At 39.1% G+C, this 27,895-nt stretch overlaps 1 protein-coding gene across 7 annotated transcripts in view; it reads right to left on the reverse strand.

Annotated features, from left to right (window-relative positions):
* Positions 1–5,858: 5,858 nt before the first annotated feature.
* Positions 5,859–27,895, reverse strand: part of RNF144A (ring finger protein 144A) — a 63,860-nt gene continuing 41,823 nt past the window's right edge. For 6 of the 7 annotated variants that reach the window (XM_058834382.1, XM_058834383.1, XM_058834381.1 and 3 more), the window contains 7 exons: positions 20,658–20,762; positions 20,396–20,456; positions 19,150–19,357; positions 17,229–17,376; positions 15,920–16,009; positions 7,924–8,138; positions 5,859–7,226 (listed from right to left, as the gene is read on the reverse strand). In XM_058834382.1, the coding sequence (XP_058690365.1) occupies positions 7,959–8,138; positions 15,920–16,009; positions 17,229–17,376; positions 19,150–19,357; positions 20,396–20,456; positions 20,658–20,762 (792 nt within the window). In that variant the 3' untranslated portion in view covers positions 5,859–7,226; positions 7,924–7,958. Of the gene's footprint in view, positions 7,227–7,923; positions 8,139–8,200; positions 12,945–15,919; positions 16,010–17,228; positions 17,377–19,149; positions 19,358–20,395; positions 20,457–20,657; positions 20,763–27,895 lie in introns of those variants that run through there. The other variant, XM_058834385.1, reaches the window with a different exon arrangement.

Consider the following 27,895-nt stretch of genomic DNA (forward strand, 5'->3'; position numbering starts at 1 on the left):
CAGGACAGATTCAAAACACCAAAAGAGAGCCACATTAAAAGAGCCACAAGGAAAGCACTACTCCTCAGAGTAACTGTGGACTAGTAAATCTGGTTATTGCCTTGTCTCTTACCCACTCTCCTTTAGCCTCACAAATTTCTTCAGAAAGCTGATACTCAAGTGATATCACATACCAGAATATTCTTCATCCTGCATCTTGGGGAAGTGTCTACACCCCCAGATATTTCTGTTGAACTGTGTAAGTTTCCATTTTCAAAAAATATGGCTAGCAGAGTTCACCTCTTTGATGCTCCATATGTGGACCTGAGGAATCAGGAAAGGTGCCTAGACTTGTCTCTTCCATCTGGTAAGTGGATCAATTCCTCAACACTCTGCATGGAGGACACGCCAAGACACTGCTCAGTGCTTGTTGCTACTTTTCCCACATGTTCTTTCGCAGTTGTTGCAATGAGTTAGCTGTTGTTCTGACAGAAATTAGTCACAATATCCAGAAGTTATTTAAGCAATACCACTGATCCCTGATGCCAAAGTCTGGGAGGGCATTAGCTTCTGGAATTTCCAGTCATCAGCACATATTGTGCAATAGCTGTAGAAATTGTGTTGAGACCCCAGAGGTAAATAAGTGTGGAGAAACTTAGGGCCAAAGTGCTCTCCAAGTAGATCTCACTGCATGCAAAGGCTTGAACAACAGCAATGTTCACAAGCTGCAGGACTGCCTAGTGCCTAACTTATGGAGGATTATCAGCCTAGTTAAAGATCTCTTTCACTCTTCACTAAATCAAGAATTAAATGCACTGTGACATCTGAATATATGTTGTTGAGGGTTTTTTGCCCCCCAGGTAGGTATAGTTTTTCATGCCAATGAAAGAAACATTTCTCTTTCTCATTAAAAAAAAAAAAAAAAAAAATAGAGAACATTCTGTTTAGTCAATGGTAGGTTGTTTCTGGGTACCTTCTACCTGGAACATATAATTCAGACTGATTTGGCATAAAGGAACTAAGCTGTATAGAAAATTTGTTTTATACAAAACAAAGGACAAAATGCAACACCTTGTATCAATTATTTATTCAAAACTCCTTCTTTTGGAGCTTGTACTGTATCTCAGATTTGATTTGTTTTGGCATTTTTTTAAACATATTGCTTCTGGTGGTCATAATGAATGAAAACTTGCAGACATGGATGTTTATCATTCAAAAAACAAAAAGATGGGCATAGAATATCCAGAACTTCATTTTTATTTATGATTAATGCCTTTACACCTCCCATGATTTCCCAGAAGCTGCCTCATAAATGGTTTGCTCACACATCACATGGGGACTATTTCTGCATTATGCAGAACAGAGGCTGAAGGAATTTGCTGCAGGGTCTCTCAGTCTGCACTGAGGTCCAGCACAGGATGCACAGTATGCCTGCAGGTGGAAGTGCAAAATAGACTTGCTGGTACAGATTTGCAGGTCTGCCAGAGCTGGCAAACCAGAGCTGGCTTTTCAGGTGGAAGAATTCTATCTAATGGTTAAAAAATGAAATTTTGTCCACTCTACATAAAAACTGTACAATATATGATTCTTAAGCAACGCAGAGCAGAAGAGAAAAATGAATTTAGTACTTTGACTTTGAATGAGGAAGTGAAACACCTGCTAAGGCTGGAAGGTCTAACTCAATTTTTATTGAGTTCCCTTTGTGTACCATCAAGGTATCTTTCAAGTTAAGGCATCACCATACCAAAGCAGGTACTGAGCATTTCTCAGATGAAACACATTTTCATTTCTGATTAATAAGTCATAAATAGAATCTTAGGGAAATTGTTAACAGTAATAGTTGTTGAGCTGTTCCTGTTAAAAAGAGCATGCTTTGTTTTACCCATGGAGTTTACTAAAGTTTAACAAGATCTGTTTCACTTAATCACTTACTACCTCTTCCTCATTTTCCCTCTGAATATTCTTTTGTCGTGTATCTCTGTATTAATTCAATTTTCTTTGGCAGCTTGCTATATATTCAAATTCTTGACCACAAGATCTTTACCAGACAAAGAAAAATCCTTAGTAGCAAAAAAGACCTCTGATATTGCTTTTTCAAAAATAAATCTGGAGGCTAGGCTAAATCAAACACAATATAAGTAGAGCCCATCTTGCCTGGATTATAATTAATTTTTAATTCCTCCTGTTGCCATGACACCATGCATGAAAAGAAATAAGCCAGGCATTGTGCAGTACTCAGGATCTTTTTGAAATTTTAGGGTTTGCTTCTTATGTTTAAGATAGGAAGAAGAAAATAGTGAAACAAAAGCCATAAGTAACACAAGAGACATCTTCCTCTCTGTGAGGTGGGAGAGGGGCACATGCCAGATATCTTTTGAAATTTTGCTTGTTGAAGGAAATAATAATGAATTAGAGACATATGCTTAAATCTGATTCGACTCCTGACAAATCAAGTGATTATCACATTTTCTAATCTTTGTGGACTACCTTCATTTAATATTCCTCTGTGACCACCCCCTCCCAGCTGCTTCAGGGGCAGCAATTAGCCCGAGCACTGCACACAACCCACACACTCTTCACACAAACCTTACATTGAGCCTTCAGTAGCTCTTCAGAGAAGCCGTGAGAGAACGAGTTCCTCAGGCAGAAAAACCTACTGTACACAAAAGACATACAGAATACTCTAGAGAGGAATGAAATTTTTTTCTGAACCTCATGTTCTAACTACTTTTATGGCTTTTAAAGATATTTTGATACTTTCTTGTTAACAGGAAAAGGTTTTCTTCTCCCTACCGACATGTTGAGTGCTCCTTGTATCCAGGAGCTTTCTTTGTAGTGCTTCACATGTGGTTGTTGAGCACTAAGATACATAAAGCTCTATAAAACCCTTCCATAGGGGTGTTGTTAGTTGTTTCATTGGCAAATCTCACCCGGCACAGCTTCCTGAACAAGACCAGTAAATGCTGCTTGAAGAAACACCACAATCATTTCTGTGAGGCTGCTGCCCATGCCCATTTGGAGATGGCCATCTCTGAGCAGAGGCAATCATGACCATTGCTAGGGAGTGTCCCACGGTGCTGTGAGCTGCATGAAAAGGACAGGCAGGTAGCTCTCAGCTGCTTTGCTGGCACAGGATAGCAGCTAGAGCTCCTCCGCAAGCTTCATATTTGAGCTGGAGTAAGGAAAGCCATAGTCTATCCAGCTGCAAGCAGCGTTATAACCTTACTGAGCTGTGCTGACAGCACATCTGAGGTTGCCATCAAAGACTTTAAAGACTTTAAGTACTGAGTGTCCTGAATGGTCATTAAGGCATCCTGTGGCTTAAAACAAACGTTGCTGTAACCTCAAACATTTGTCAGTTTCTCTCACAGCCGCAGCTTTTCCCTGCAGCTTCTGGCCAGACCCTGTGGCTCAGAAGGTGTTTTCTAAGGCTTAATGTTAAAAGCCATGAGAGAGGGTGGCACTGGACAGAATTCTTTACATTTAAGGAGCCCTGAGATGTCTCTAGAAGGACAAATGATATTGCTTGCAGACGCTGTAGCTTTTCACATTCCGTTTATTTCCACAGCACAATGGCAGAGAAAATATCTAGTTTAATTCTATCAGTCATAGGGCACAGGTGAAGCTGAGTCAGAGGGTCAGCTCTCACATAAGGCACTCACATTTTAACCCAGTCACAGCCTTCCCCTGTCTCCCTTATCAAGTCTTAGTTGTCAGGAAACTAGTAATTGACTGCAGAACCTGCAATGCAGTACATCCTGAGATCACAAGTGAAAGGATAAAAATTACTGGTAAGGATGATGGCACTGAGCACCATTGTACATTTTAGTCACAGCATAGGTAGAGTTAACAGAGAGAAATGCATCTCAGAGCCTCTCCCTTCTGCTGCTCTGGATGTCTCTTCTTTCTGATTCCAGTTGTGGGAAACAATAAGATAGCACACACACCCCTTCCCCCCAATTTGCATCTTCCAAGGGCTATTCTTCAATACTCTGCACCTAGAAACACTACCCTGCTCCTGGGAAGCCAGGAAAAGCTGCAAGGAAAACTGAAAGGCTGGAGGCATCCTGCATTGTGAAGATTCTCAGTCTGTAGCCCCCTGATTGATGTTGAAAGCTGGGAAAATTTGCTGAACAAAATGCATGGATATGATGGGAGGAAAGAGTCATAAGAGACACTGAGCTACCCCAATCCTCTAATTGCTCCATTTCACCTGAGAAAATGTCAAAGTTCTGAAAAGGAAAGACAGATTCAGCTCAAAAACATGCTTGAAACACATTCCAACAGGCTGTAATTGGCATGAACTAGAAAATTCCCAGGAGTCCCTGGAATTTTGTCAGGGAGATGGTGGCAGCCAGGACTGCACACTGTATCTTTTCTTAAAAAAGTTAAAGTTTGTGTTAGCATTGGTAGGATCCTGAAACAAACCTCTAGTCCACAAAAAATATGAGAAACCAACTTTTCATTTTGCTCTACTCAGATGTACTTGGTGGTTGGGCAGGGGTAGGAAGACACACGAACCTTGGAATGTATGTAAATAGGTAAAGGTAGAAGGACTCACATCAACTTCCCTGTTGCATCTTGCCTCCCCTGCCAAACATGTTGACTGCTGAATGGATGGCTGGAATTATTGTTTGGACAGTTGCATTGTTTCTGCTGAACATCTGTATTAAAGAACACAGATACAACAGCAGGCGTGGGTAGGAAGAGAGGAAAGAATAATTTGGCTGAGCTACAATATCCGTCCATTATAAAATATAGAGAAGATGCAGTGTTATTAGCCAAATCTTTGTTTGTAACCAACTGATTTTAGTGTTCTCTCTTCTCCCAGTGAAATCAGTGTTTCTTGAACTTGGCATTTTGAAAGAGACCCCTGGTTTGCACCTCTCATTTTACATTTGTAGACTGCAGCATGTCTTTATCAGCTTTTCAAAGTTCAACACTTGGGCTTTTTCCCTATCAGAAAAGGTTTATACACCCTCAGAGAACAGAAGCAATAATGTATGTTAATATCAGAGACTAGAACAGCCCCAGCAGTGAGAGCAGGCCCATCATAACACGGTTATTTTTAGCCCTATCTTTACAATTAGCTCTGTGGAGGCTTTGAAACACAGACTTTACAGGCTCGAGGTAGAAATCTGATTCCCAGGGATTTCTCCTGCAAGGCAGCCCACGCTGAGCCACGGCGATCAGCGGCTGCTCCCTGCTGGCTCGCGGCAGCACCGCTCACTGCCTGGAACACCCTTCCCGGGGACTTTGCTACGGCAACTGGAGGAGTTTATCCTATTCCAGCTCAGGAATCCCTCACTTGACCTGTACCCCTTGTAGCAGTTACATGGGACTTCAACAAAATTAGCCTACTAATAATTACTAAGGCATGAACACAAAGAAACGCTGCTCATCTGCCAAGGCAATTTTAAATGCAGTTTTACACAAGCTCATGCATTTCTCCTGTGGCTAACCCCTAAAATGACAGCGGAATTCTCAAAATATAATAAGACCTCAGGATTTTGTGGCAGCCCAAGTATTTCTGCCACCCACCAAAACATCATTTTAAGTGAGCAAAGAGGAAAAATAAAATGTGTGCATGTTTGCAATTGTTCTCAAGAATAACAAACAGCAGTGAGATATCAGGAATGGCTGAGCTAACATCTTTAATTTAGACTGGCATGAGAAGGTCAGGCCTACAGAACCTGATAAATTATTACATTTCCTACAAAATTATGCAATAGAATTTCTTCTTCCTGTAGTCCTATATGAAGACACACTTGACATTTAGGGAGATGCTGTGTATAAAAATTACGTACACATCAGCTACACACACACATATATATCCAGATTTTAGAATACTGCATTGAATTAAATTAGGACACATACAATTTACTCCAAGAGGCTCTCTTGATTTGGCTTGTAGTGTTAATTTCATTTCTGGCTTTAAAACCCAAACAAAAATAAAACAAGGAACATGAGAATAAATTCACAGATAGCACACACAACTTGACATTGCTCTCTCTGCCACACACCACAGAAGAACAGGACTCTAGTCTTTTAAGTGCATTTCCATTGCTTGCATGTGTGAGTTGGTTCATACGATTTACATTATCTAAACATTTTGTATATGTGGCACATGTGTTAAGTTATAGTTATCACACACAGAGCCATCTGGAAACACAGAGTAACCCTCTTTGCACCACCAAGTTCTGCTCTGGTATCTGAAAACAGTCCTTGTGATAAGGCACTCTACCAACGCTGTCCTCAGTTTTAGCCATGTAAAAAGCTAATATGCCTGGACAAGTCATCAAAGCATATGGTGAAATAAACCCCACACCCAAGAACCAACTTGAGAGGCTAAAAAAGCTAATTTGTCTAGACAAAACTTTAGTAAAAGCAGGGGAAGGGAGATGTCCCAAAAACTCAGGAGATGTGTCTTTGCATCAACTACCACCAGCTGAAACCAGACGCATATATGTCAAGACACCTGACCTTAAGTGATGTCAGATACTACTAGGCTGAATCTTCCCCGAGCAAAAGCTTCCTTGTACAAAATAGCCTTACCTGTCATTCTCAAAATCAGTGAAAGTTTCAGTGGTTTCAACATATTCTGCATAAAATAACTCTTAGTTATGCAGCACTGACAGGTCAAGTACTCATGGCACAAAATCTCTTATGAGGAACTTCCCAGTTGATCTTCAATTAAGAAAATAAAAAGAAAAAAAGAAGAAAGGTGTTTTGTGGATGCTGTGGATGCACTGTGCTTACAAGTTGGTAGTGGCAATTTCTAGCACCATCCGCCACACGTGTGTGTACACAATACCAATTCCTTTAGTACCACTGTAACTAGCAGAATGCTAGAACTAGCACAAAGGGTTTGTGCTCTTGTCTCAATCTTTCAGTTCTTACAGGACAGTTACGGACATGATTTTAGCAGAACTCTTCCATCCAATGCCCAGGTACACTTCAGGAGTTATTCTGGGGCTGTGGACCCTCCCAACAGAACTTACTACTATGGATGTGGTTCAGCTCTGGCAACTGAATGATCCTGGACACTGTTTACTAGAACATACATGTGCTATAAGTTTGTCACTTAAGAATTCAACTTAAATTTTCTAATTTTAGACAGATGACTGTTACTCCACTTAATTTCTGCAGTGCTTGATTCTCTGATGACAGACTTCTTGTGAAGAAACCCAGTCACATAGCTGAAAGGCACAGGTTAGAAAATCCTTCTATAGCAAGGGAAGCTGAACCTGGTAGAGAAACAGAGAAGCTAAAGGTCATTAAACTAATGTTATTGCACATGACTTAGAAATAATCCTACTCTCTGAGAGAAAACTGCAACACCAAACATCCTTTAATTGGAAGCAACACAGTGTGGGAGTAGCAGAAGCAAGCAGAAAGATCACTTTGTTAAAAATACCTGCTCCTAGAGGAGGTCAAAACCCCTTGTGGCTTTTAGAGACTATTTTCTGCCCAATTAATTGAACAAAATACCTAACTTGCTCTTACCCTTATGGACAAAAATCATTATGCTCCATGAAAATGAAAGAATAAATGAGTTAGTAGCAGCTATTATATGACCTTTTCTAAAGTCGTTGGGTAGAAAGGATGTATGTTCTTTATGTACACCATTTTCTTGAAGAAATTGTGCCTGTGCTTTTTTTGTGGGTATAGACAAATTGTATCTTAACAAGTGAGAAATAAACTGTGGGAACTTAAGAAAAGTCTACAGTCTCAATTGCAGTTTAGGCAAAATGTAAAGTTCTTGTTGATGGAGTTAAGAACATGAGAACTCATTACCGCTGTCAGAGAGTTAAATATGCTCAGTTACTCAGGAGATTGAGCTTTGCTCCTAAGTTTCTCTTCCACACCAAGCTGAGGGGAGTACAAGCTGCTTGCAGCCACCTGCACCAGACCTAAACCCATGGTGCAAGAACATCCACACACCTGAAAGTGATCCTTGGGGCAGCACATTCACCTGCCTAGAGCATCCACCCATGGACTACAACAGGAGCTGGATCAAGGATCCAGCTGTGCATCAAATTAATTCTAGAGTTATCCAGATTCCCTCTTTTAGCTGAGCTGGGAGATGGTGAGTCAGAAACTAAAATTATATCCAGAATTGTGCCAGGAGGTCTCCAGGCTGCAGGTTGTGCTTTCTCCTAAGGACTGAGAGGCAGAAAAGCACAAGAAAAAGTCACTATGAAGAATCACAGGAAACACATTCATTTAAAATATCTATTGAAATTACAAATTAAACTCTCCAATATGATTCAAAGTACAAAACACCACATTAAAAGGCATTCAACAGCTCCTTTATACATCACAGTGTTAGTGGCACAAAATGCACTTACATTTCAAATACATCAACAGAACTATTTTTACACTGGTCAAATACATTATTTATACATATGCATGACTCCTTCATGCTTATGCCTATACAAGTTTAAAATGCATCATAATAAAATGATCAAGAAAGGTTCAGTTATGTACCATGTACCTAATGTTCCTGGAATTCTTATAAGATATACACAAAGCAATAATGAAGACCACAGGGCTCTAAACACAAACAGCATGCCTTACTTAGTACAAGTGCATTAGCAATTAAGGGCTGATGCAGGCTTTTTTGATGTCCTTAGTATCACTGTCATCAACAACAGTAATTTACTTGTTTTCCTCAGGCTTTCAGATTATGTACATGAAATGTACAAACTTTGGTTTTAAAAAAGCAAACCTGCACAAAGGCTTATGCATGCTGCACCTCATTGGAATGATAATGGCCTGCATTAAAAATATTTCTTCCTATACAGTAAAAGGCCTACAGATGAAATGCACAGAACTTCATTCTAATCTTCCTGCCTAGAACATTTTTTTTTAAAAAAAAAAACACTTTGTATTTTTCTAAGCTATGGATATTTTATCCTGTCAGCTCCATAAATGAGAGCTATTCACTAATTTTGATTGTTTTCTGCATGTCGGAAGCTCAGCTGTAAACTGAGTTAAGTTGATCCAGTCTGCTGTTATTTGGGATTTTGCCTAATTTATGCACCAGAGTATCTGAGGAAAGATCATGCTTCTAAGTATCTGGGGGAAAGTATCTTAAATTCTTGACATGCTGAAGTCAGTAGTAGGAAGTTTCAGGATGAATGTCAACATGAATAAAACTGAAATATTAACATAAACTACATTAATCTTTTATATATAATTGTTCATCACAAACTTTTCAAGAGCCTCAAAACCAATGAATTTGCCCTCACAGCCCTCCTGAGGTAAACACTGGTCCATTCACTTAAAAGATGGTTAAATTGAGATAAAAGGCAGTGACTTGGTCAATGTACAGGGCACGGGGGAAAACTTGACATTACCACCACTGAAGATGAAGTGGGCTCTGCTCCTGATCTCTCTCAGGACTGGCTTCAGCCCAGCTAATGGCAAGTCTAGGGAGATGCACAGCCTCTGGAGCTGGGACTCCACACTCGCTAGACATGACACCACATGACAGCCCAGAAGAACAAGCAGATGATGTGCTGTAACTCATGTTACAAACTCCATTAAACAGCATTTATGAACAGATCACTCACTCAAGAGTTGAACTTGATCCTCGTGGGTCCTTTCAAATCAGAATAAACTATGATTACCCCTAAATAATAGTACAACTATAAAAATGCAGCAGAAATACTTATTTTGTGGTGCAAATTCAAAAAGCCATGGCTGTTTTAACAGATTTTCACTTGAAAAGACAAAGAAACAAATATTCCCTTTCCCATGGCAGGGGGTTTAAATGTCAAAGTTTAAAATTATGTATTTACAATTGAGTTTTTGGGTATTAAATGTCACAGTATCAACATAAGCTGTAACATAAAAGCACCCTGAACTTAATATATCACCAACAAAAGTTGCTACTTTGGAACCAAATCAGCATTAAAAATAATAGTAATAATATTAACAACACTAAAAACAAACAAAAAAATCCCCGAGAATACAGATGGAATGACATTTAGGAAACCTGAAAAGACTGGGAAGGTATTTGGTAAATATATGTAGGCATACAGACTATTCCAACAGCTGGGATGTGAAACAAGAGCTGTGTCATATAACTCGTCAGTAGCAATTCAAGTATGTTGAGATCAGAGATTCACTGACACAGTTTTCTGATTAGATATAATGTTACCTGTGAGTATCAATTATAAATTATCATTTTTAAAATTCTGTAGTTGCAAAGAACTTAATTCTCTTTATTTTTTCTTTTAAATCTGGAAATGCATTAATTCTGACTTTGATTATTAACTGGCCACACAGCACGTGGAAAAGTAAAGTTTTGCTGCATTTTGACATAAATTCTCTAAGAAAGGCATGGAGAAGATAAACCTCCTCATACCAGACACTCAATACTGTTCACAGGACAGTGAATCTCTCCTGCTTACTATGACCCCAGTAGGAGAACTGGTCATCAGTCACAGCCACAATAGAGCAAAACCCCTCAGTGCCCCAGCTAGAAAATTAATAACCCATGAAGTCTTTACATCCTACATTGTCCAGGGTTCTTTTCTTCAGTTAAACAGAATTACAGGGCCAAGGAGGAAAGACCATAGTTCAAGCTAACCTTCAGGAAGCTGTCCTTTGCAGAAGGGTTTCCACTAATTCTGGACAATGAAGCTATGACTCAGGACTACTCAGGTGTGTGGCTTGGGATCCCCGTGGGAGATGGACTGAGCTGATGCCAGAGCCAGAGCCAGAGAAGCACTTCCCTTGCTGCTGAACTCAGCAGTGCTTCACACCCCCTGGGAGCTGGTGTACAGGGATCAAATGCACTACCCAAACTTCCCTGTGGATATTTTTGAACAACTAAGCAATTTTTAATAACAAAGATGGATAAAATACTAAAGATACTCAGTTAACAAAAGATCTGAACTGTGCATTGCCATAAACAATCTGAAGATATTACAAGTTCAGATTTGTTGGAAACCAAATATCCTTTTTTTCACATTACAGAGGCTGAACTCATTAATATCAAGCCAAGTAAGTGAATTGCAGGTATCACCAGCTCCTAGAGCTTAAATCTCTGGTTAGATACAGTTTTAATTTGGATAGCACTAAACTTGGAAGAGAAAGGAGGAGAATAGTTTTTTTAAAAAGAAATTTTCCCTTTTCAAAACTGTGCCCTGCAACAATTTTATTTAATAGACAGTGTAAACCAAAAGCCAATAAAGAGTAATTTTCTTATGGTTGAGCTATGAAAACATATTCCCAGCCTGTGATAGTAGACAGAAGCAGATGGATTTAAGGATCTTAAGTCATTTTCAGTGTAAAGTTATCCTGTCTTCAAGATATTCATCCATCTCAGTACATTGCTGATGACAGAAATAAGTGATGAAGAAAAAATGCTGTAAAGCTTCAGTCCACAAGCAAAAGAATGTTTCCCTTCATAATACAGACATACACATTGTTTTAGGTGCTTCATATTTCATGGCAAGAAGCTACTAGTCAAATTCTTGTTGGCTTTAACATCAGACCAAAATGGTTTTCAAAAAAATATTTCTAAAGAGAAACCTCAATGATGTAGTATGTTGAATAGCACACTGTACTACCCTGAAAACACAGCACTGAATTCTGTAAAACTTATCAAGTGATTAGTTTTCAAATAAAAACTTATTTTGTCACAGTATCATTATTAACACAATACATCACATATCATACAATATTATCTCTGAAAATGGGCTAAGTAGTTTAAATGCAAAGCACAACTTCCACAAACATCCCAGGCATTTTCATATTAACTACAGGGTTAACCATGATGTATTTTTGTATTTAAATGGAAAGACTCATTGATAACCCAAGAGTCTGCTAAACAGTAAAGTTAGTCCTGTATTTTTTAATAATTGTCCTAAAGACAAAGAAGCAAGCTATCCTGAATTTCCAAAATATTTCAATAGCACAGCTATTTACACATTTGGTTTAAATAGGATTATATATATATATATATCTATGTATCTATAAAAAGATTAAGATACCTGGATTAGAAGTTACATAGCCCTATAAGTGTAGCAGAACCCTAAACAATAGCAAAAAATAACAATTCAGAAAAACACTAGTGGTCCAGGGGTAATCAATACCATCAAAATAAACTTGATTAAATAACAGGTTTGTGTCACCACTCATTACAGCTTCATCAATTGATTTTAAAATGTAGCTTTTAATCAAAGAGATTTCTTATAAGACTTTATAAAATTAGTGGAAGGCAGCAGGACCAACTTTGTCCCTCTCATCCTCTTCAAATTTCAAGAAAGGCATAGGATGGCCTATATGCACCTTACTAATTTTGTTAGACTTGGAAAAAATAGGTATTAAAAAGGATATTGTGATGGCTTTCACAAAAACAAATGTGTAATAAAGTCACACAAAGTTGACTGTCTGATTTAAATAATAGACAACTTAAACATATGCAGGAATAAGACACCAAATTTGGAAGCAAACAGATATGCAGAAGTTTGTAGGCTTTTTCAGCTTGGTTTGCTGATGTCATTCAGTACAGTTCCCAGTCCACCAGCAGGGCAGCACCAAAATTTTGCATTATTTTTAGCAGTATCAGCTCTTAATTTCAGATAGCTGCCCAAGTCTGTGGTCTCCCTTTAGCACCAAATTTGCCTTCTATTACCCTCCTTGTCTGTTATCAAGTGATCTGTACAACAGTAGTAACAACAGTTCCTGGAATCAAGACCGTGTCAACGAAAAGCAGAATGGGGCAAGTAAGGCTACAGCAATGTAAGTGCAAGAGGGAAACATAACAGCAACAGTAAAATCAAAACATGTTGTGATGAGTCCAATCTTCTCTCAGTCTAGGTAGGTAGAGGGTCATCATCTCCTTTATTACATTTGCACTTGCAGCACAGAACAAATGGTGTAGCAAGTAGAAGGAAAGGGGAGGCCACCAAAAGTAGAAGACCAAATCCTGCAAAAATGCCTACCACCTGTAAGAGAAAGGGATAGCATTGTGTCAGGGATAGCATTGCCTAGATTCTGTGTCTGCTGCACCATTGCATCATCTGTGTCCGTCAAAAAGACTTCAGCAAATGCCACTGATCTTATCCCCCATGTGTATACTACAGTGACCAGTAAACGTGAATGAAAGTAGTGTGAATGTTCATGTTTCATGGCTCCAGTCAGAACTGTGCCACAGAACTCCATTTTATTGCACAAAATAATGCAGATGGATATTTGCCTTTTTGAGTTTTCTTATATCTCAAACAACCAATGAAGCAAATCACTATTTTTTTTCTTGATCAAACCTAAATACTAAATATTGAAATCAAGACTACAAGAAAGACTTCCACTTTCAGGTGCTCTCTTTTTTTCTACAGAAAGCTTCAAGAAGAATTAGTCAGGGTTCTGGTACTGTTCAGAGGATCTGGGAAGAATACCACAGTGTCCCACCAGCATGCATTCAAACTTGGGAATTCCAATCACAGATTACTAACACCATGGACTCGAGGAGAACTTTGTATATGCAATGACTTTTTGCAGTCAGACCTGAACTCATGCTGCTGCTTCAGGGGATGAGATCTAACTGAGATCTAACTCTAAGTGCATCTTTTTCATTGACATTTATTGATCATCTCCTTGCCAGCATGAGCAGAGGACCACAGACTTACCTACCTGGTCAGTGTGACAAAGTAGTAATTTCTACAGAGCTTAAATTTAGAAAATTATTTCAAAAACATTCAAGTTGAGCTTCCTCCCCTGAGAAAGTTTCCCACTTGCCACAGGCAACTGTAAAAGTGATGCTGCAACGATATTCCCACCAATTATTTGAGAGAATAATTTAGATTTATTCACATGAGAGTGTCTGTGAATAATTTTGAATAATGATGGCAGGAGTGGAATGTTAATGCAAGAGCAGAACCTCACAGCAGAAGGCAAAATGAAATTAGAGTGCAGCCCTCATCAAGGATTCTTCTGGTCAGGGCTAGATACGCCACTTCGATTAGCTGGCAAATATGAAATTAGCCAAGGTATAGACGATGCAGCAGCGCTTTGGCTGGGCACGGATAATCAATGGCGTGTCGGTGATGCTGCAGGCGGCTGTGGGGCAGCCGCGGGAGGTGGCGCTGTGGGACAGCGCAGCGGGCGCAGCCGCCCAGCGCCACCGCGCTCCGCCTCCTGCCGCCCGGCCACCGGCGGCCGCACCTGCCTCGCCAGCACCATTTCATTTCTCCCCAGCAGAAATGTCTTTTCCAGCTTCAGAGGTGGGCACGTTTCATAACTCGTTCTCTTTTTTGTGGTGATGCTGACAATCTGATGCAACTTCTACTAATCTTTGCATGTATTTCCCAGAAACCAAAGTTAAATTCTCATCTTTAAAAACATGAGCTGCAACTACTGCCATGCTGCTCTTTGCAGCCCAGGCTGAGTGCACTGGTTCAGACAGAGCCAAGCTAGAAACCGGCAATTCAGTGGGCCAGACTGACTACTGGTAATTAATATAAAACATCTGTTTACACCTTCCTTTCAGCCTCAATATGCCACCAAAGAAATCATCAAGTTTCAGGCTTTTTGTTTTGCTGTTTTAGTTTTTTAGTGTGGTTTTGTGTGAGGGGAGGGGAGGAGGGGATGTTGTTTATTTTTAAGTAAAACTGCCCACTGAGTATTACTTATTTATTTTTTGCTCGGCTCTTTTTCTTCTGAAGGAATTGCTGCCCTACTAGACACCAAGCCATTTTCTCTGGCCAAAACAAATATTTTTTTAAACCCACAAACAACAAACCAAAGACTTACCTCAATTTGCTTTGGATAAGTCTAAGAAGAATCTTAATTTACTCAAAGTTAGCATAAGGAAACAATTGGAGTGTTGATTTGGCTTCAGTGGGTTTAGCAGAATTATATCCTGACTAGTAGTGAATTATCACCTTCTTTCTCATCAATCACCAGATCATCAAATATTCTATATATGCAATATATTTGCACAAACTGCAGTGGCTTAGAACATATTCCAAATATCAGATCAATTACCTCATACTACAGGTTTATCGGTTAACTTAATGTACCCACACACTTCCTGAGATACCATTGGCTAATCCAAGCAAAACCCAGTCCACAGCTCAGACACCTACTGGTATAGGTGAAAGGAGAGGGGTGAGATCTTTCCCCTTTATTTCAGTTTAGCTGTTTATCCAGACTTGATGACTTCTATAGACTTGGAGCTCATGCTCACATGGAAAGAAATCTGTATTTCAAGAAAAGTACCTCATGTCAAGCTAAGGTAGCTTTTTCCAGGCACACAGTTAATTTAGGAAGAGATGACTCAGATACACAGATGTCCTCATATCTCTGAAGTGACTGTAAAGGCAGTAGATTGGATCAAGTCACACATTAACATTTATACTGCATGCATCGAAGTGCTGCAGAGAGCTCTTTTGTTACCAGCATTCTTGCTGAGTCTAGCAACACTGAATCTAGACTACAAGAGGTATTCCCACACCCTCTGCAATTGTCAGTTTGAATCTGTGTTTGAAACTACTGATAACCCTTCAGGGTTACTTTCTATCCAACCAACAGCAAGGACTCAGAGTCCATAGCAAGATGATGTCTGTATTCAGGTTAATTCACTTCCAGTTCTGGATCCAGAGCTAAAAATGCCTTGCAGGAAGAGCTTCCTTGTAAATAATATTGATGGTGGCAACCTAGTTCATCCTCCAAGTTCAGTGAGAACATACCTGGACTGGTACCGAACTGGCTCTGCAAACATACCTTTTCTGGTTCTCAGTGGCATTTTGCCAAGGAGGATCTTCTCTAGGAGAGCTAATCATTCTACTCCAAGCTACTGTCCTCTTTTTATCTGCTCCAAAAATCAGTTACCCTTTGGTACAGAATTTTACTGTAAGGTGTTAAAATGAGGCACTATGACAGTGGCAGACCTGTAGAGAACTTTCAAAGATCTGAGCTTTACCTGTGTCCTGTGCCAGATAACAGACGCCCTGGAGTGCCCCAGCTTGTTTCGACAAGGTCCTTTGTCGTAATGTATAAGGAGAAAATCATCCTACAAATATTAAATGAGAAAGCAGGCAATAAACAGAAGTTTTTCAAGTTACAAAACACTATATCCTGACAACTTAAACCCAGTAATCACACAGGAAGATTAAAGTAGGCAGATATGGTTATGTCCAGCCCTTACAGTGCTTTGTTTACAGTTGTCTCCACAAACAGGTTTGTTTGGCATGTGATATAGATATATAACAAATTCTTCTCCCAAAGGTTCTCAAGCTGTGTATTTAAATGGTAGCATGAAATTTAGCAAGAGAATCCAAGAAGACAAGCTGACCACTGCAAGTACTTAACACACATATAGAAAGAGCAAAGGAAAATTAGTATTTGTGCTGCAGACTTCCCAAAGTTGTTTCCTTTATCTAGCTGAAGAATAGAAAGACAAAACAGATTTTTGAGGTATTATGTCTCTATCAGTCCTGTCAGCCTCTCACAAGCCAGACAAGATAGCATGCCTAGTTCTAAGGCAACACTGCTTTTTTATCTGTGAGTGCATGTGAGAAGCCTGTAACTTCAGGATTGTTAGTAAAGTATTCAAATGGGACAACCACAGGATTTGAATAGTTGGAGTAGCTTTCAGGAACCTAATTTCCTTTGCTATTGTTAACAATGTTACAAAGTAAAACTGATGACATGGAAACAGATGTTGTGTATTGTATATACTCTGATCTGTGGCCATGATAACAGGCTGATTTTAAAAAAATATAAACATATGACAGAAGCAGCTTATAGACCAATAAATTCCTGCTGTTGGGAGAACATTGTATTCTTTCTCCTATGTTAGATCTATTTCTTGTCCCACAGAATACAATGAATGGTAAACAAATTTGACTGCTAGTGACATACCTCATCTAGTTTGTTAAACACCCTCAGACTAAGAGCATTGCTAGTCTCATAATGTCACACTTTTAAGAAAGGCAACATTGAAAAGCCAGCATTGGAAGAAAACCCCTGTTGAGTACCATGTAAAGATTGTAAACGGATTATTGTCATAAAATTTTACTTTCTAATAATTCTTTACTGACTCAGACCAAATGCTAAATTCACACATGTCAGACAAGTAAAACAGAGGATACAAATCCTATAAAATTTCCTATGGTGAGTTGTGGCCAGAAGATAGTGAGCTATTTATTTAATTTATTAAAGAGACAGCTGGACAGCAAAGTAATGAACTTCTAAGTTTCTGAGATTCAGAGTGCATGGCATGTACTTACATCAAGAGATTCCAGACAGTACCAGCAAAAGGCATGTTTGCAATTCTTACACATCATTTGGGCACAGCCTTCATCTCGTTCAATGTAAACTTTACACTTTGGACAGCGTTTGATCGGAGCATCATCATCTTCCATTTTGAAAACTGAACTGTGGGAGAGAGTGAGAAATTAGTAAAATGTGTGACCATGTCAGTTTAGAGAATGTCGAAGAACTGTGCTATGAAGGTAAACCTGTTTCTTTTGCTTAAAAAAAAAGGAATTAGTAGAGATTCAGGTATTCAAGCGATTTTATTATTCAGATATTATACCTGTACATTACTTTTCAAACATATCTCTAGAAAAAGATGTTTAATGACTACAATGTCTACATAAAAGTTAGGATATTTTCTTTACCATGTAAAAACCAGCTGGTTTTGCTATCTAGTGATACTAATAGATATTAAACAGTTTTCTCCTGTAATGTACCAGATGAGCAGCAGGTAGCTCACACCTAAATATTTTGTATGTCTAGATTATTTCCCTTTTCTCTCCTTTCTTTCTCAGAGGAAGAAGCAATCCCTTGATTGCACAATAATGCCAGACCACATTCCTCTGGACTAGGGCACCAGGGATTGTTTGCCTGTGTCTTCCTTGAGGATCCTCCCTAGGAGTTTCCCTCCAAATCAAGTAAGAGGTTTTGGTGCATGTCATTCCTTCAGTTAAACTTTGTCTCTGTTGAGAGTCCTAACAAGTCACTCTTTTATCAGTTAGGGTCAGCACTGGCCTTGCACAAGTGTGCAAAACCACAGGTGTCCCCTCCTATAATGGGCACAACACAGAGGAATGCTGAAATAGTGGAACAACTTCTCTTTCTCTTTTGTAGCTTTCTACTGCATGCAGGTTTTATGCAAACTAACAACTAAAATATCCCTTAAATGACAATTCCTGAAGCTACTACCAGTGATATACAAGTATGACTGATGGGGAATCAACAATTTGCTGGAAAACACGACTCATGATTGATTGATTTTCCCAACAGCACAATAAAAGGACACACTAATTACTAATAGTAGGGGTGACTGTACTAGAAAAAAATGCTTTGTATACATAAAATGTACAGGAAACTCCAAATGCTACTAACAGGTACACTATGCTCCAGGAATTATGAAAAAACAATTTTTACTGAGTGGGGTAAAAAAATTAAATGGGAAATAAAAACTAAAAGCAACCAAAACTAAGCAAAAATAGATAAAGTTTGTTACCTTGCCATGAAATTTAGCAACCTTCAGTTCTTGTCAAGCACACACAAAAGGATGTGCAAAAGTTAGTGTATTTGATCAGGAACTCATCATGACAGCATCCTAGCTAGTCATCTGTTCCAGCAAAGCTTGAAAGAAGACAAGGTATGAGTAACTAAGCCCAAGGCTGGGCAGGGTTTTAATGATGCCTTGGAGTGCAACCAAACCTCAAACCTTTGAAAAAACCCTGACATGAAGTGGAACACGTGCACAATGGCCTTTCTTGTTCAATGGCTGCAGTTTGACACCAGAGACCACTTGAAACAGAACGTAAGATCATAGGCCAAATGTGCAGCAGAGGGGATGATTGACAGGGTATCCTAAAAATCACTGTCTGGCATGATGTTACCAACTCTCACATTGTCCAGTAGAGCAGCAGTAACAAGACCATCTCTCACGGGAAGCTGATGAGCTGCCTGGATGTCATATTTTTCCCACTGGGGCAAAAGGCCAAAGGCTCAAGCAGCTCCTTTGTGCTTTGCTGGGAATGCTGGCAAAGAGTGAGGCTGCCAAGAGCTTTTCAGTTTTATAATGCAAAAGAACAGGAATGACTAAGTGAAGGAAACAGCATTAGAACAAAACATCACGAAAATGCCTCTTTGAGTATTTAGCTTCTAAATACTTCATCTTTTGCAATATCTTACCTGGTTTCTCCTGGAAGAAAAGAGATTGGCATGTTCTCTTGACAGCCTTGACCTGGATGCCAATTAGATTTGCAAGCAGAGCAGAACTCAATGTCGCACACTTTGCACTGGACCAGCTGAGGGTCCTGTGGGCTTGATTCCTGGAGCTGGCAAACTGCCTGGCAAGTAGAGGATGGACACCAAGTCCGGCATGGATCCAAAAGCACTTCTGCAAAAGGACATAAAAGAACCAAATTCAAAGGCGGATACAAGATCAGCCTTCCATAACAATGCACTTCAGCTGAGGTTGACTGGCAGGGCATTTGAAGACACAAATTTTCAAAAGGAGCTTTTCAATTTATGCAACCCATATTGACATAAATCTGGGCTGCTTTGCAAACAGGCACCAAACCAAAGTGAGTTTCACGAGTCTCAATTAATTGCCCGCTTTCATTCACTGAACTAAACTTGTTCTGAGAATGAGATTTATTTTTTTTCAGTTGCACTTGAAGTTAAATACAGCATATATTATGCAGTAAAACTCAGCAGAAAGTGTTTTCACAATGCCTTCCTTGCCCAGTCGGAACTGGGCAAGTTGAAACAGAATTTCAAGTTGACCTCTACCCTAATGTAACCACATGATTAAAAACAGCATAGGATACAGTTTCATCCCTTTCTTGGAGGCTCTTTACAGATACGTCATTTCATGTTTCAAAGCCTAATGAAGGCAATAAAAAACCTACCAATGATTTCAGTGGTTTCTAGGCTAGTCCTACCCTCAGCAAAACTTTAAGTTCTGTATAGTCACACCATTGGCACATCTCCACAGACACACAGTCAGCTTATGTTCTTAATGTGTTTGTATCATTACACACAGAACCATTCATTAATTCTGTACCAAATGCTAACCCAGGAGCTATTCTTGGCTCTGTGAAAGAGGTCAGTATTCCTCTCCAGCCCCTACAATACTAGTAGTCAACTTAAACAGCAAAGCTCAAAATAGAAGTCACTCCTTCCCTTAGCTATTTAGAATGTAATACATAGCAATTTTCTTTCCTTAGTTTATTCCCAGAGTGCTGCAGTTCTGGGAATTATGCAGGCAAGAACAGAAGCAATTATTTTTTAGGTTTTGGGGTTTTCCTTTCTGATGACCAAGCAATTAACGCAAAATGCTACTGCAAGAACATATGCAGAGATTCTGATTTCTAGAGTGCTCTGGAACAAACCCATTCTCACAGCTTTCAATGGGAAGTATTACATGTGTTACCTCTTTCAAACTGTAGCTTCTTATACCTTTGCATGATTTCTGATGCGACCATGCACTCAATCTGTTTAAAGAAGGAAAGGAACAAAAAATTCCTATTAGAAACAGTAATAATCCAAGTAATTTTAAACCAACGGAGTATCTGACCTTTGAAAAATTAATAAAAACACATATGTTGTCAAAAATGGAAGCTGTAACATAAAAAGCAAGAAACATTTAAATATCCTGTAAGGAAAAGAAAACACCCTCTGCAGGAAGAGTGTACCTCATTTTCTTGCAGATGACCTCGCTTTGGGCAGGCAGCATCAGGGCAGCTGATTGCTGTTTCTAGACCTTCTTTGATCAGAAGTTCCACATACTGTTTTAGGCACTGTAAGAGAGCCAAACACTGAGTTAACTATTCTGCCAAGGATAACAGCTTTCATCTGAAAATCTGAAGAACTCAGACTTTGAAAAAACAGGTGCTACTATGTCCCTTTTACAGCCATGAGCCACATTCATAGCTTTTGCCACAGATATACCTTTAAACAGAAAACAGCAAGCTCATTTCCTCATCAAATCACATAATCATTCATGTTGAAAAAAACCTCGAAGATCACTTAAACCAAAATTAACCAAATAGCTCTTTATCAATTTAAAATTTACAGCAAATTAAAAAATAACAAAGGGGGGAAGAACAAATCAAAGAAGAAGAATCAGAAAAAAAAAATTAAGCACCTCCATGGTACAATTAGATTAACCACACTCTAAATATCTTTGTGTGACTGGAAGCCACAATAGAACTTAGCAAGCAGTAATTCGCCATAGACTGACATCTGTAAAGGATACTACAACACAAAGGGAGTTGTCTATCTTGCCACCTATTCTTGAAAAATAACTATCTGAACTTCTTGGTTAAAAAAACAACTTTTCCATAAAAAGGGCAAATATGAGAATTAGGACTCCCTGAAGAACTATAGTTTCTATGGGGACCAAATAATAAATGTTGGTAATACTAACACTTTTCTCCCCTAGCAACCACAGCATTTTCCCCTACTCATAACTGCAAATGTAGCATCTAATGCAGCAGTGCGCAGCATTGCTGTCAACAAAGCAGAGAAGAAAAGCGGATATTTTTGACCACGGGCAAAATAAGATTAAACCTTGTTATTCTTGATGAGCAACAACTCCCCTCCTCCTCCATCCTTCCTACATCAAGCTGAGAGTTAATGCATCTAGGTGTCTGTTGGGAAGACAAGGGAGTAATGAAGAGACCCTGCTCTCTGCTGCTACCATGCAGTGTCTACCAGCCCAACACTACACAGGAAGAGCAGACGAGGGTCTGCTTCCCGGTGAGCTGGGCACCCTGTGATGTTCTCGCCCTGCCTGTGTGCTCGGCTGGCATAAACAAACTGGAGACAATTACAGAACAAGGTCCCTAACTCTCTGTTTACAGATGTGTGAATAAAGAGTGAGGCTAGACCAACTGCAGAGTGAAATGATGATATGAAACCAGTTCAGCATACAGCTGTGTGGGAGGCAAGAAGGATTACACACTCTGCAGCAAACTGGCAAAACAAGGATTTCAGTTAACATTTCCAGACATTTGCAAAAGGTATGCAGCTGCTGACTCACCACCAGCCTGGGAAGGCAAAGGGCTGCATTGACTGTGCCAAGGCTGGTGTGCCTAACTTCAGCTGTGAGCACAAAACTGCTTCTCCTAAGCTGCTTCTTCCTTCACACTGTGCAATCAAATAGCCCAGCAACAAGCACCTTCCAGCCTAACCCTCAGGCATGTGGCTTGTAGCTGTTAAAGTTCAGACTTCAAACCTCTTCTCTTTCTCTTCTGCCTCTCAATTTGCCTATTCAGCTCCTTTCAGATGCCTCTAGTAACAAATTATTCTAGATTTTACCTCTCACAGCTTGATTGCAGCAAAGACTGTACTTCCTGCCCACACAATCTCTGCTGCTCTGGTCCACAGCATTTCCAGTGGCAAGTTGCCACCACCTTGATAGCACAACAAATCATTTCTGTTAGAGCTTCCTTTCTCTGTGTCTCCCAAGCTTTAGAGAAAGCAGGTCAGTTTTTTTGAAAATAAAAACAGAGATCCGATAATTGATATTTATAAAATTTTTAATTGTGCAAAGAAATCCATGTGTGACAGACTACACATAGTCTTTGTCTTCCTCTGTAGGGATTTAATGAGGACAACTCTTCATTTAGTAGATGTTTGACTTGCAGAGGGTTTCCAAGCCTCCACTTGGAGTTCTGCAGGGCAAGTGGTAGAACACTTGAAGAGAACCTGTATCACTAACCACGACAGGCTGAGCTCTGCAAGACCCAGATCCTAGTCTGTGTGCCTTGGCAAGCTGTGACTTCAGCTGCAGTGAGGTATTAGTGCTACTATAATGACACTGCTGGCTCTTCCCTTTCCTCTCCATTTGCAGACACCAAGTGTGGATTAAAATGAAAATGCATACATTTTTAATGCCAGCACTTAGCACTTATAGAAAGTACTTTTCAAGCTGAATAAGCTTTGCAATCATTAATCATTAATGTGGCTAATTCTCCTCCTCAAACTGTTTAGGACTATTGCCAAAGCCTATTCCATTTGCTTCCCTTTCCTCTCATTTTCCAAGAAACAACTCAGTGCATCCCTGTCATGAGCAGTGTCCATGGCCTTTCCCTTCCCCTGATGGGACAGTGGCTGCTGCATTCTCAAAATCAGCACAGCCAAGTGCACTTGTCATACTTCACCTTCTGAGAAATGCCTCAAGTCTATGAAATATTGTTGGAAAATAGGCAGAGGATAAAACACACTATCCACTCAAGACTCCCCTGAGACTTCTTGGGTGGAGAAAGAGGAACCCAAAGCACTTGCAAGAGAATTTGATGCACAAGGTACCTGTAGTTTCTCTTGAGAGAAGACAAAAGATGTGCAACTTGCATAAAACTGGATACAGTACCAGAAATGCAGCAACATGCAAGCAACACAAAGCAGCATTAGGTATTCAATCATATACTATGAAAAACTCATCGTAAAACAATTACAAAAATATGCCAAATTTTTGCAAATTTTCTATGCAACTTGTTCCAATGCTGGAAGAAAGTATCTTCATTAAGGCAATGAAGTACTCTGTAGCATGAACAAAAAAATGTGGCAGTGTAGGTCACCCCAAACAACATTCAAACTTAACTGTATTATACAACTTTTCCCAGAGAAAACAGGAGATGGAATTAGATACCTAAAGCCTGACATTGGAGTAAAGTCACGAGAGTAGACTCATGCATATAAAACTAATATGCTGAGGAACGTCTTTATTATTCCTCTAATGGATGTGTGTCAGAAGAGACCAGTTAGCTCCCCTGACCACTACTCCTGTATTGCTCCCTGTGCATGCATAATCCTTGTGCATCCCTGCTCTGTCCTCTTTCCATCGCTGTTGTCCTTTCTGATGCCTGCATCAACTTTTTCTGTCACCTGGTAATCCGTGAAGCCTATGGGCATTTGCTGTCCCTACGACAAAGGGCAGGAGCACATCCATTTTCAGGAGATTTGCCCAAGATCCATTCCCTCACAAAGATCAACTGAGAGCCCAATTCAGCAGCAGTTTTACTATATAAGATGCCTACATAAATTGGGAACACTTTTTTCTGTTGCCTCAGAGACAGATGACTAATAAAGGAATGACTTCCTTTCTGTAGCTGCCAAGCACAGTGTAGTATTTAAAGCTCAGCAAGATGTGCTGTACTTCTAACCTCTATACATCAAGGATTGTGCCACACAAGAAGATATGTATGTACAGAGACCACTGATGTGCCATGGCTTTAGAGCTGCATATCTTTTTGTTTAATATTATAAAGATCAACATACCCTATATAAGGAATCAAAATTATAATTTTTGCCTAATTTCAAAACCACAACACAATCTTGATCTGCTGCATTTAGCTCTAACAAACCTGCACAATTTTTTGACAGCAAATTTTTTCGACTTTTCCTCTTCTTTTAGAAGAATCCCAGTAATAATTATGCTTACTCCTGATGTTGGTGCTTTGATTTATTTCTCCTGACATCAAACCCCAAATAAACCACATCGTAATTCCAAAAAAGGAATCTCAACTCTCACTGTTTACATGGGGGGCAACACTTACCTACCATCTACTTTGACAGAAAAAATGTGTTCACTTGGTTATTTTCCAATACAAAATGCATGTATTTAAAACCACTTTGAGATGGTTTGGGAAAGTTATAACTAATTTAAGAACATGTTATTGCTACTATTGCAGCAAACAAGGAATGGTTTTTCAAGATGTCACCTTTGATTTGAGTTTGGCAGACAAAAAGATTATCCTGCATTATTGTCTTAACAGCTGATAGGTGGAATTTGTTAAAATGTAGACTTCTGACTAAATTAATGCTGCAGATGCAAGTGCCAAACCATATGGGAAATTTTTTCATCAGTCCATGGATTTGTAAAGGCCAAAAACACATGAAAAGAGCCAAGTATATCATCACTACATCACTTGATTTATTTCTTAAAACTTCATATGTATTTTAGTGCTGGCACTAGGCCACAGCCATCACCAAATGAAGTGTGCACTACATGCAGAATCATCAGATGCTGGTATTGGAAAACAATTTTTAAAAAACCAAAACACATGCACTGATAAAACTGAAAGGGGAAAAAATAAAAAGAAATCTAGCTTTTACCAAGTTCTAAAGAAGAAAGGGAATTATGTTTTTTACAATGTATTTAGTAGCAACAAGTATTGAAGATAGTCAAGGGCAGTTGCTATTGTGCACAAATACTAACGTTGGAGATAACCTTGCACTTTGGGCAATCACTAGGAGTTTACACTGCACTTCAGAAACACAAGAAAGGGCTGATATGCTTTTTCAATAAGGGAGATTTTTTAAAGATCAAGCTGAAAATGTTTTCAAATAGTATAATTATTAACATGTAGATTAAATTGCCAGTCTCAAATTCTACATCACCTGCAAACTAGGACTAGATGAATATATAAAAATATACATACATAAATACACATACATATATAATTACATACACTTGCACTCAACCACATGAAGACTAAGTAAAAGTTGGTTGGTATTTTGTGATTCATGTTAAAAATGACACCAGGGTAGGTACATGCAAAGATCCCTTTGGGCATTACATTCTGGGAAAAAAAGATTCTTCTGGATGAAGAATATGAAAGTATATTGAATAAGAACCACTTTTTTCATGTCTTGTAGCTAAAAATCTACTGTTTGGTTTATGGGTCACTTTTATACTAACAGGATACTACGCCAAAGCTCAAAATTCATGTGATGGGGCTACACCGATGACCAAAACTACTACAGCACCAACTACATTTGGTAGCATTTTGTAGTATTTTTATGCTCCACATACCATGAATTTTTCTTTACATTGCTTTAAAATTAATTCTAAGAAGGTGATACATTTTCCTTACAGAAGACAGTGCAATACCAAGGTTAATCTACTGCTTTGTGCTAATTCCCCAAAGCAAATTCTGCAGTAAGTCTGGTGAATAGGTAGAATTTATACTCATAGACAAACTGCCTGAAAACCTTTCAGATAATGTGATGCAATGTCCTATTTTTAGCTTTAGATTAGAACAGTAGAGTGTGCAATACTCACTGGGGCAGGGGGAGACAGCATGTATGCGAGTGAGTGAATTTCTTTCACTACAAAAAAATCTGAGTGTCTATGTCTCAGGTGAAGACTCATACTCTTGGAATAAAAGTTCCCCTTCCTTTTGTCCAATAGCAAATTCACTCTTGTAGAGAGCTTTTACCTGAATATAATTTTCTAGAAATAATTTTCATTTAGAAAAACAATAACAATTCCAAGAAGAAAAACTCCCCTGAAACAAGCAGCCTGCATTTAGGGTGTTCTCTGAAGAAGAAGGAAGAATGACACAACAGGGCTAGAGCCTTCCCTATTCCTGAAAGAGAGATTCTTGTAACCACATATAATTATCATATGCTACCTTTTTAAATATTTTGGTGTGTATTTGTTAAAGCAATAGAAATGTTCATCTGGTAATAGAACAAATCACAGAATCATAGCATGGAACAGACCTTAAAGATCGTCTAGTTCCAACACTTTTGCTATGGGTAGGGTCACTTTCTACTAGACCAGGCTGCTCAGAGCTCTATCCAAACTGGCATTGAACACTTCCAGGGATGGGGCATTCACAACTTCTCTGGGTAACCTGTCCAGCACCTCACCACCATCATAGTAAAGAATTCCATCTTAGTATCTAAACCAACTCTTTTTCAGTTTGAAGCCATTCCCACATGTCCAATCACTATATGCCTTTATTTATAAAGTCCCTCCAATTTTCTTGTACAGCCTCCTGGTTGGACTCCTTGTAGCAACAAACCCATCATAAAGTTACCTGTCCCTGCCCTCCCTTTAATCCTGACTCATAAGCTTTTGGTGGTCTCCTTATCCATTCCCAGGTGCAGCTCCACACCCTCCAGCTGGTTACTGACATACAGGGTGACACCTTCATTTCTTCTGCCTGTCCTTCCTAAAGAGCCTGTATCCTTCCATTCCAACACCCCAGTCCTAAGAGCAATATTATTTTAAACTTTGTATATTATAGAAAAAGAAAACTACTTTCTGAGAAATTTCCATTGTATACTTACAGCACACAAGAAAACATGTAAAAAAGGAATGGTAGGTTCCTCAGAGAGGTTTTAAGCTTCTTTCAAATTTACTACATGGTCTTTTTGTGTAAAGTAGTTATAATCCTGCCTCAAATCTATTGTTGTTTAATAGCAGGCTCAACTTGGAACCACTCTTGTACTGCTGCTCCAGTGTGCCCAGCTCTCTACAGTAGATCTATAATCTAGCTTTTTAATACCACCCTAATCCTACTTAGTTGACAAGCAACTTACTGGAAAATATCTATGCACACTTAATCACAGAGATCTGTTTGAGGCATATGCATGCATTTTCTTTATTAGATAAACTGTCAGCTATACTGACCAAATCTGCAAGCAGAAGTTGCATTCAACTTCACAAACCACCTAGATCTGAGACAGATGTACATTAGAAGTGTAATGTTTGTGGTAATATGCTGAACTTAAATAATTTCCACTTCTACAGACATCTTTTCAGAAACAATTATCTAATTGCAAATAAATCTTCACTATTAGAACTCAAATTTTTATTAGTACGAACTTATCATAAGAATAAATCACAGGAAGAAAAAAATCAAGTATCTTAACATGCAGTACTTCAAATCTGAAAGCAGTAACAGAGAACTGTCTTGCATGTTTATCCTTAATATCCTTTGTTTCGTTAGAGACAAAAATTCTGCTACACCAGCATACCAACCCTGGACTTCAACACAAGCACCTGCAAGGCACTCCAGAGCTCCTCAACAGGGGAATATCTAGAGCCTTATGCTGTGAACAAGATACACACAGAGAGAGACTTTGGCCAGGACCAGATATAGATAACATCACAGATGACGCATGTTTTACCCAA

This window comes from Poecile atricapillus, chromosome 3, assembly GCF_030490865.1.
Source record: "Poecile atricapillus isolate bPoeAtr1 chromosome 3, bPoeAtr1.hap1, whole genome shotgun sequence".
NCBI classification, from domain to species: Eukaryota; Metazoa; Chordata; class Aves; order Passeriformes; family Paridae; genus Poecile; species Poecile atricapillus.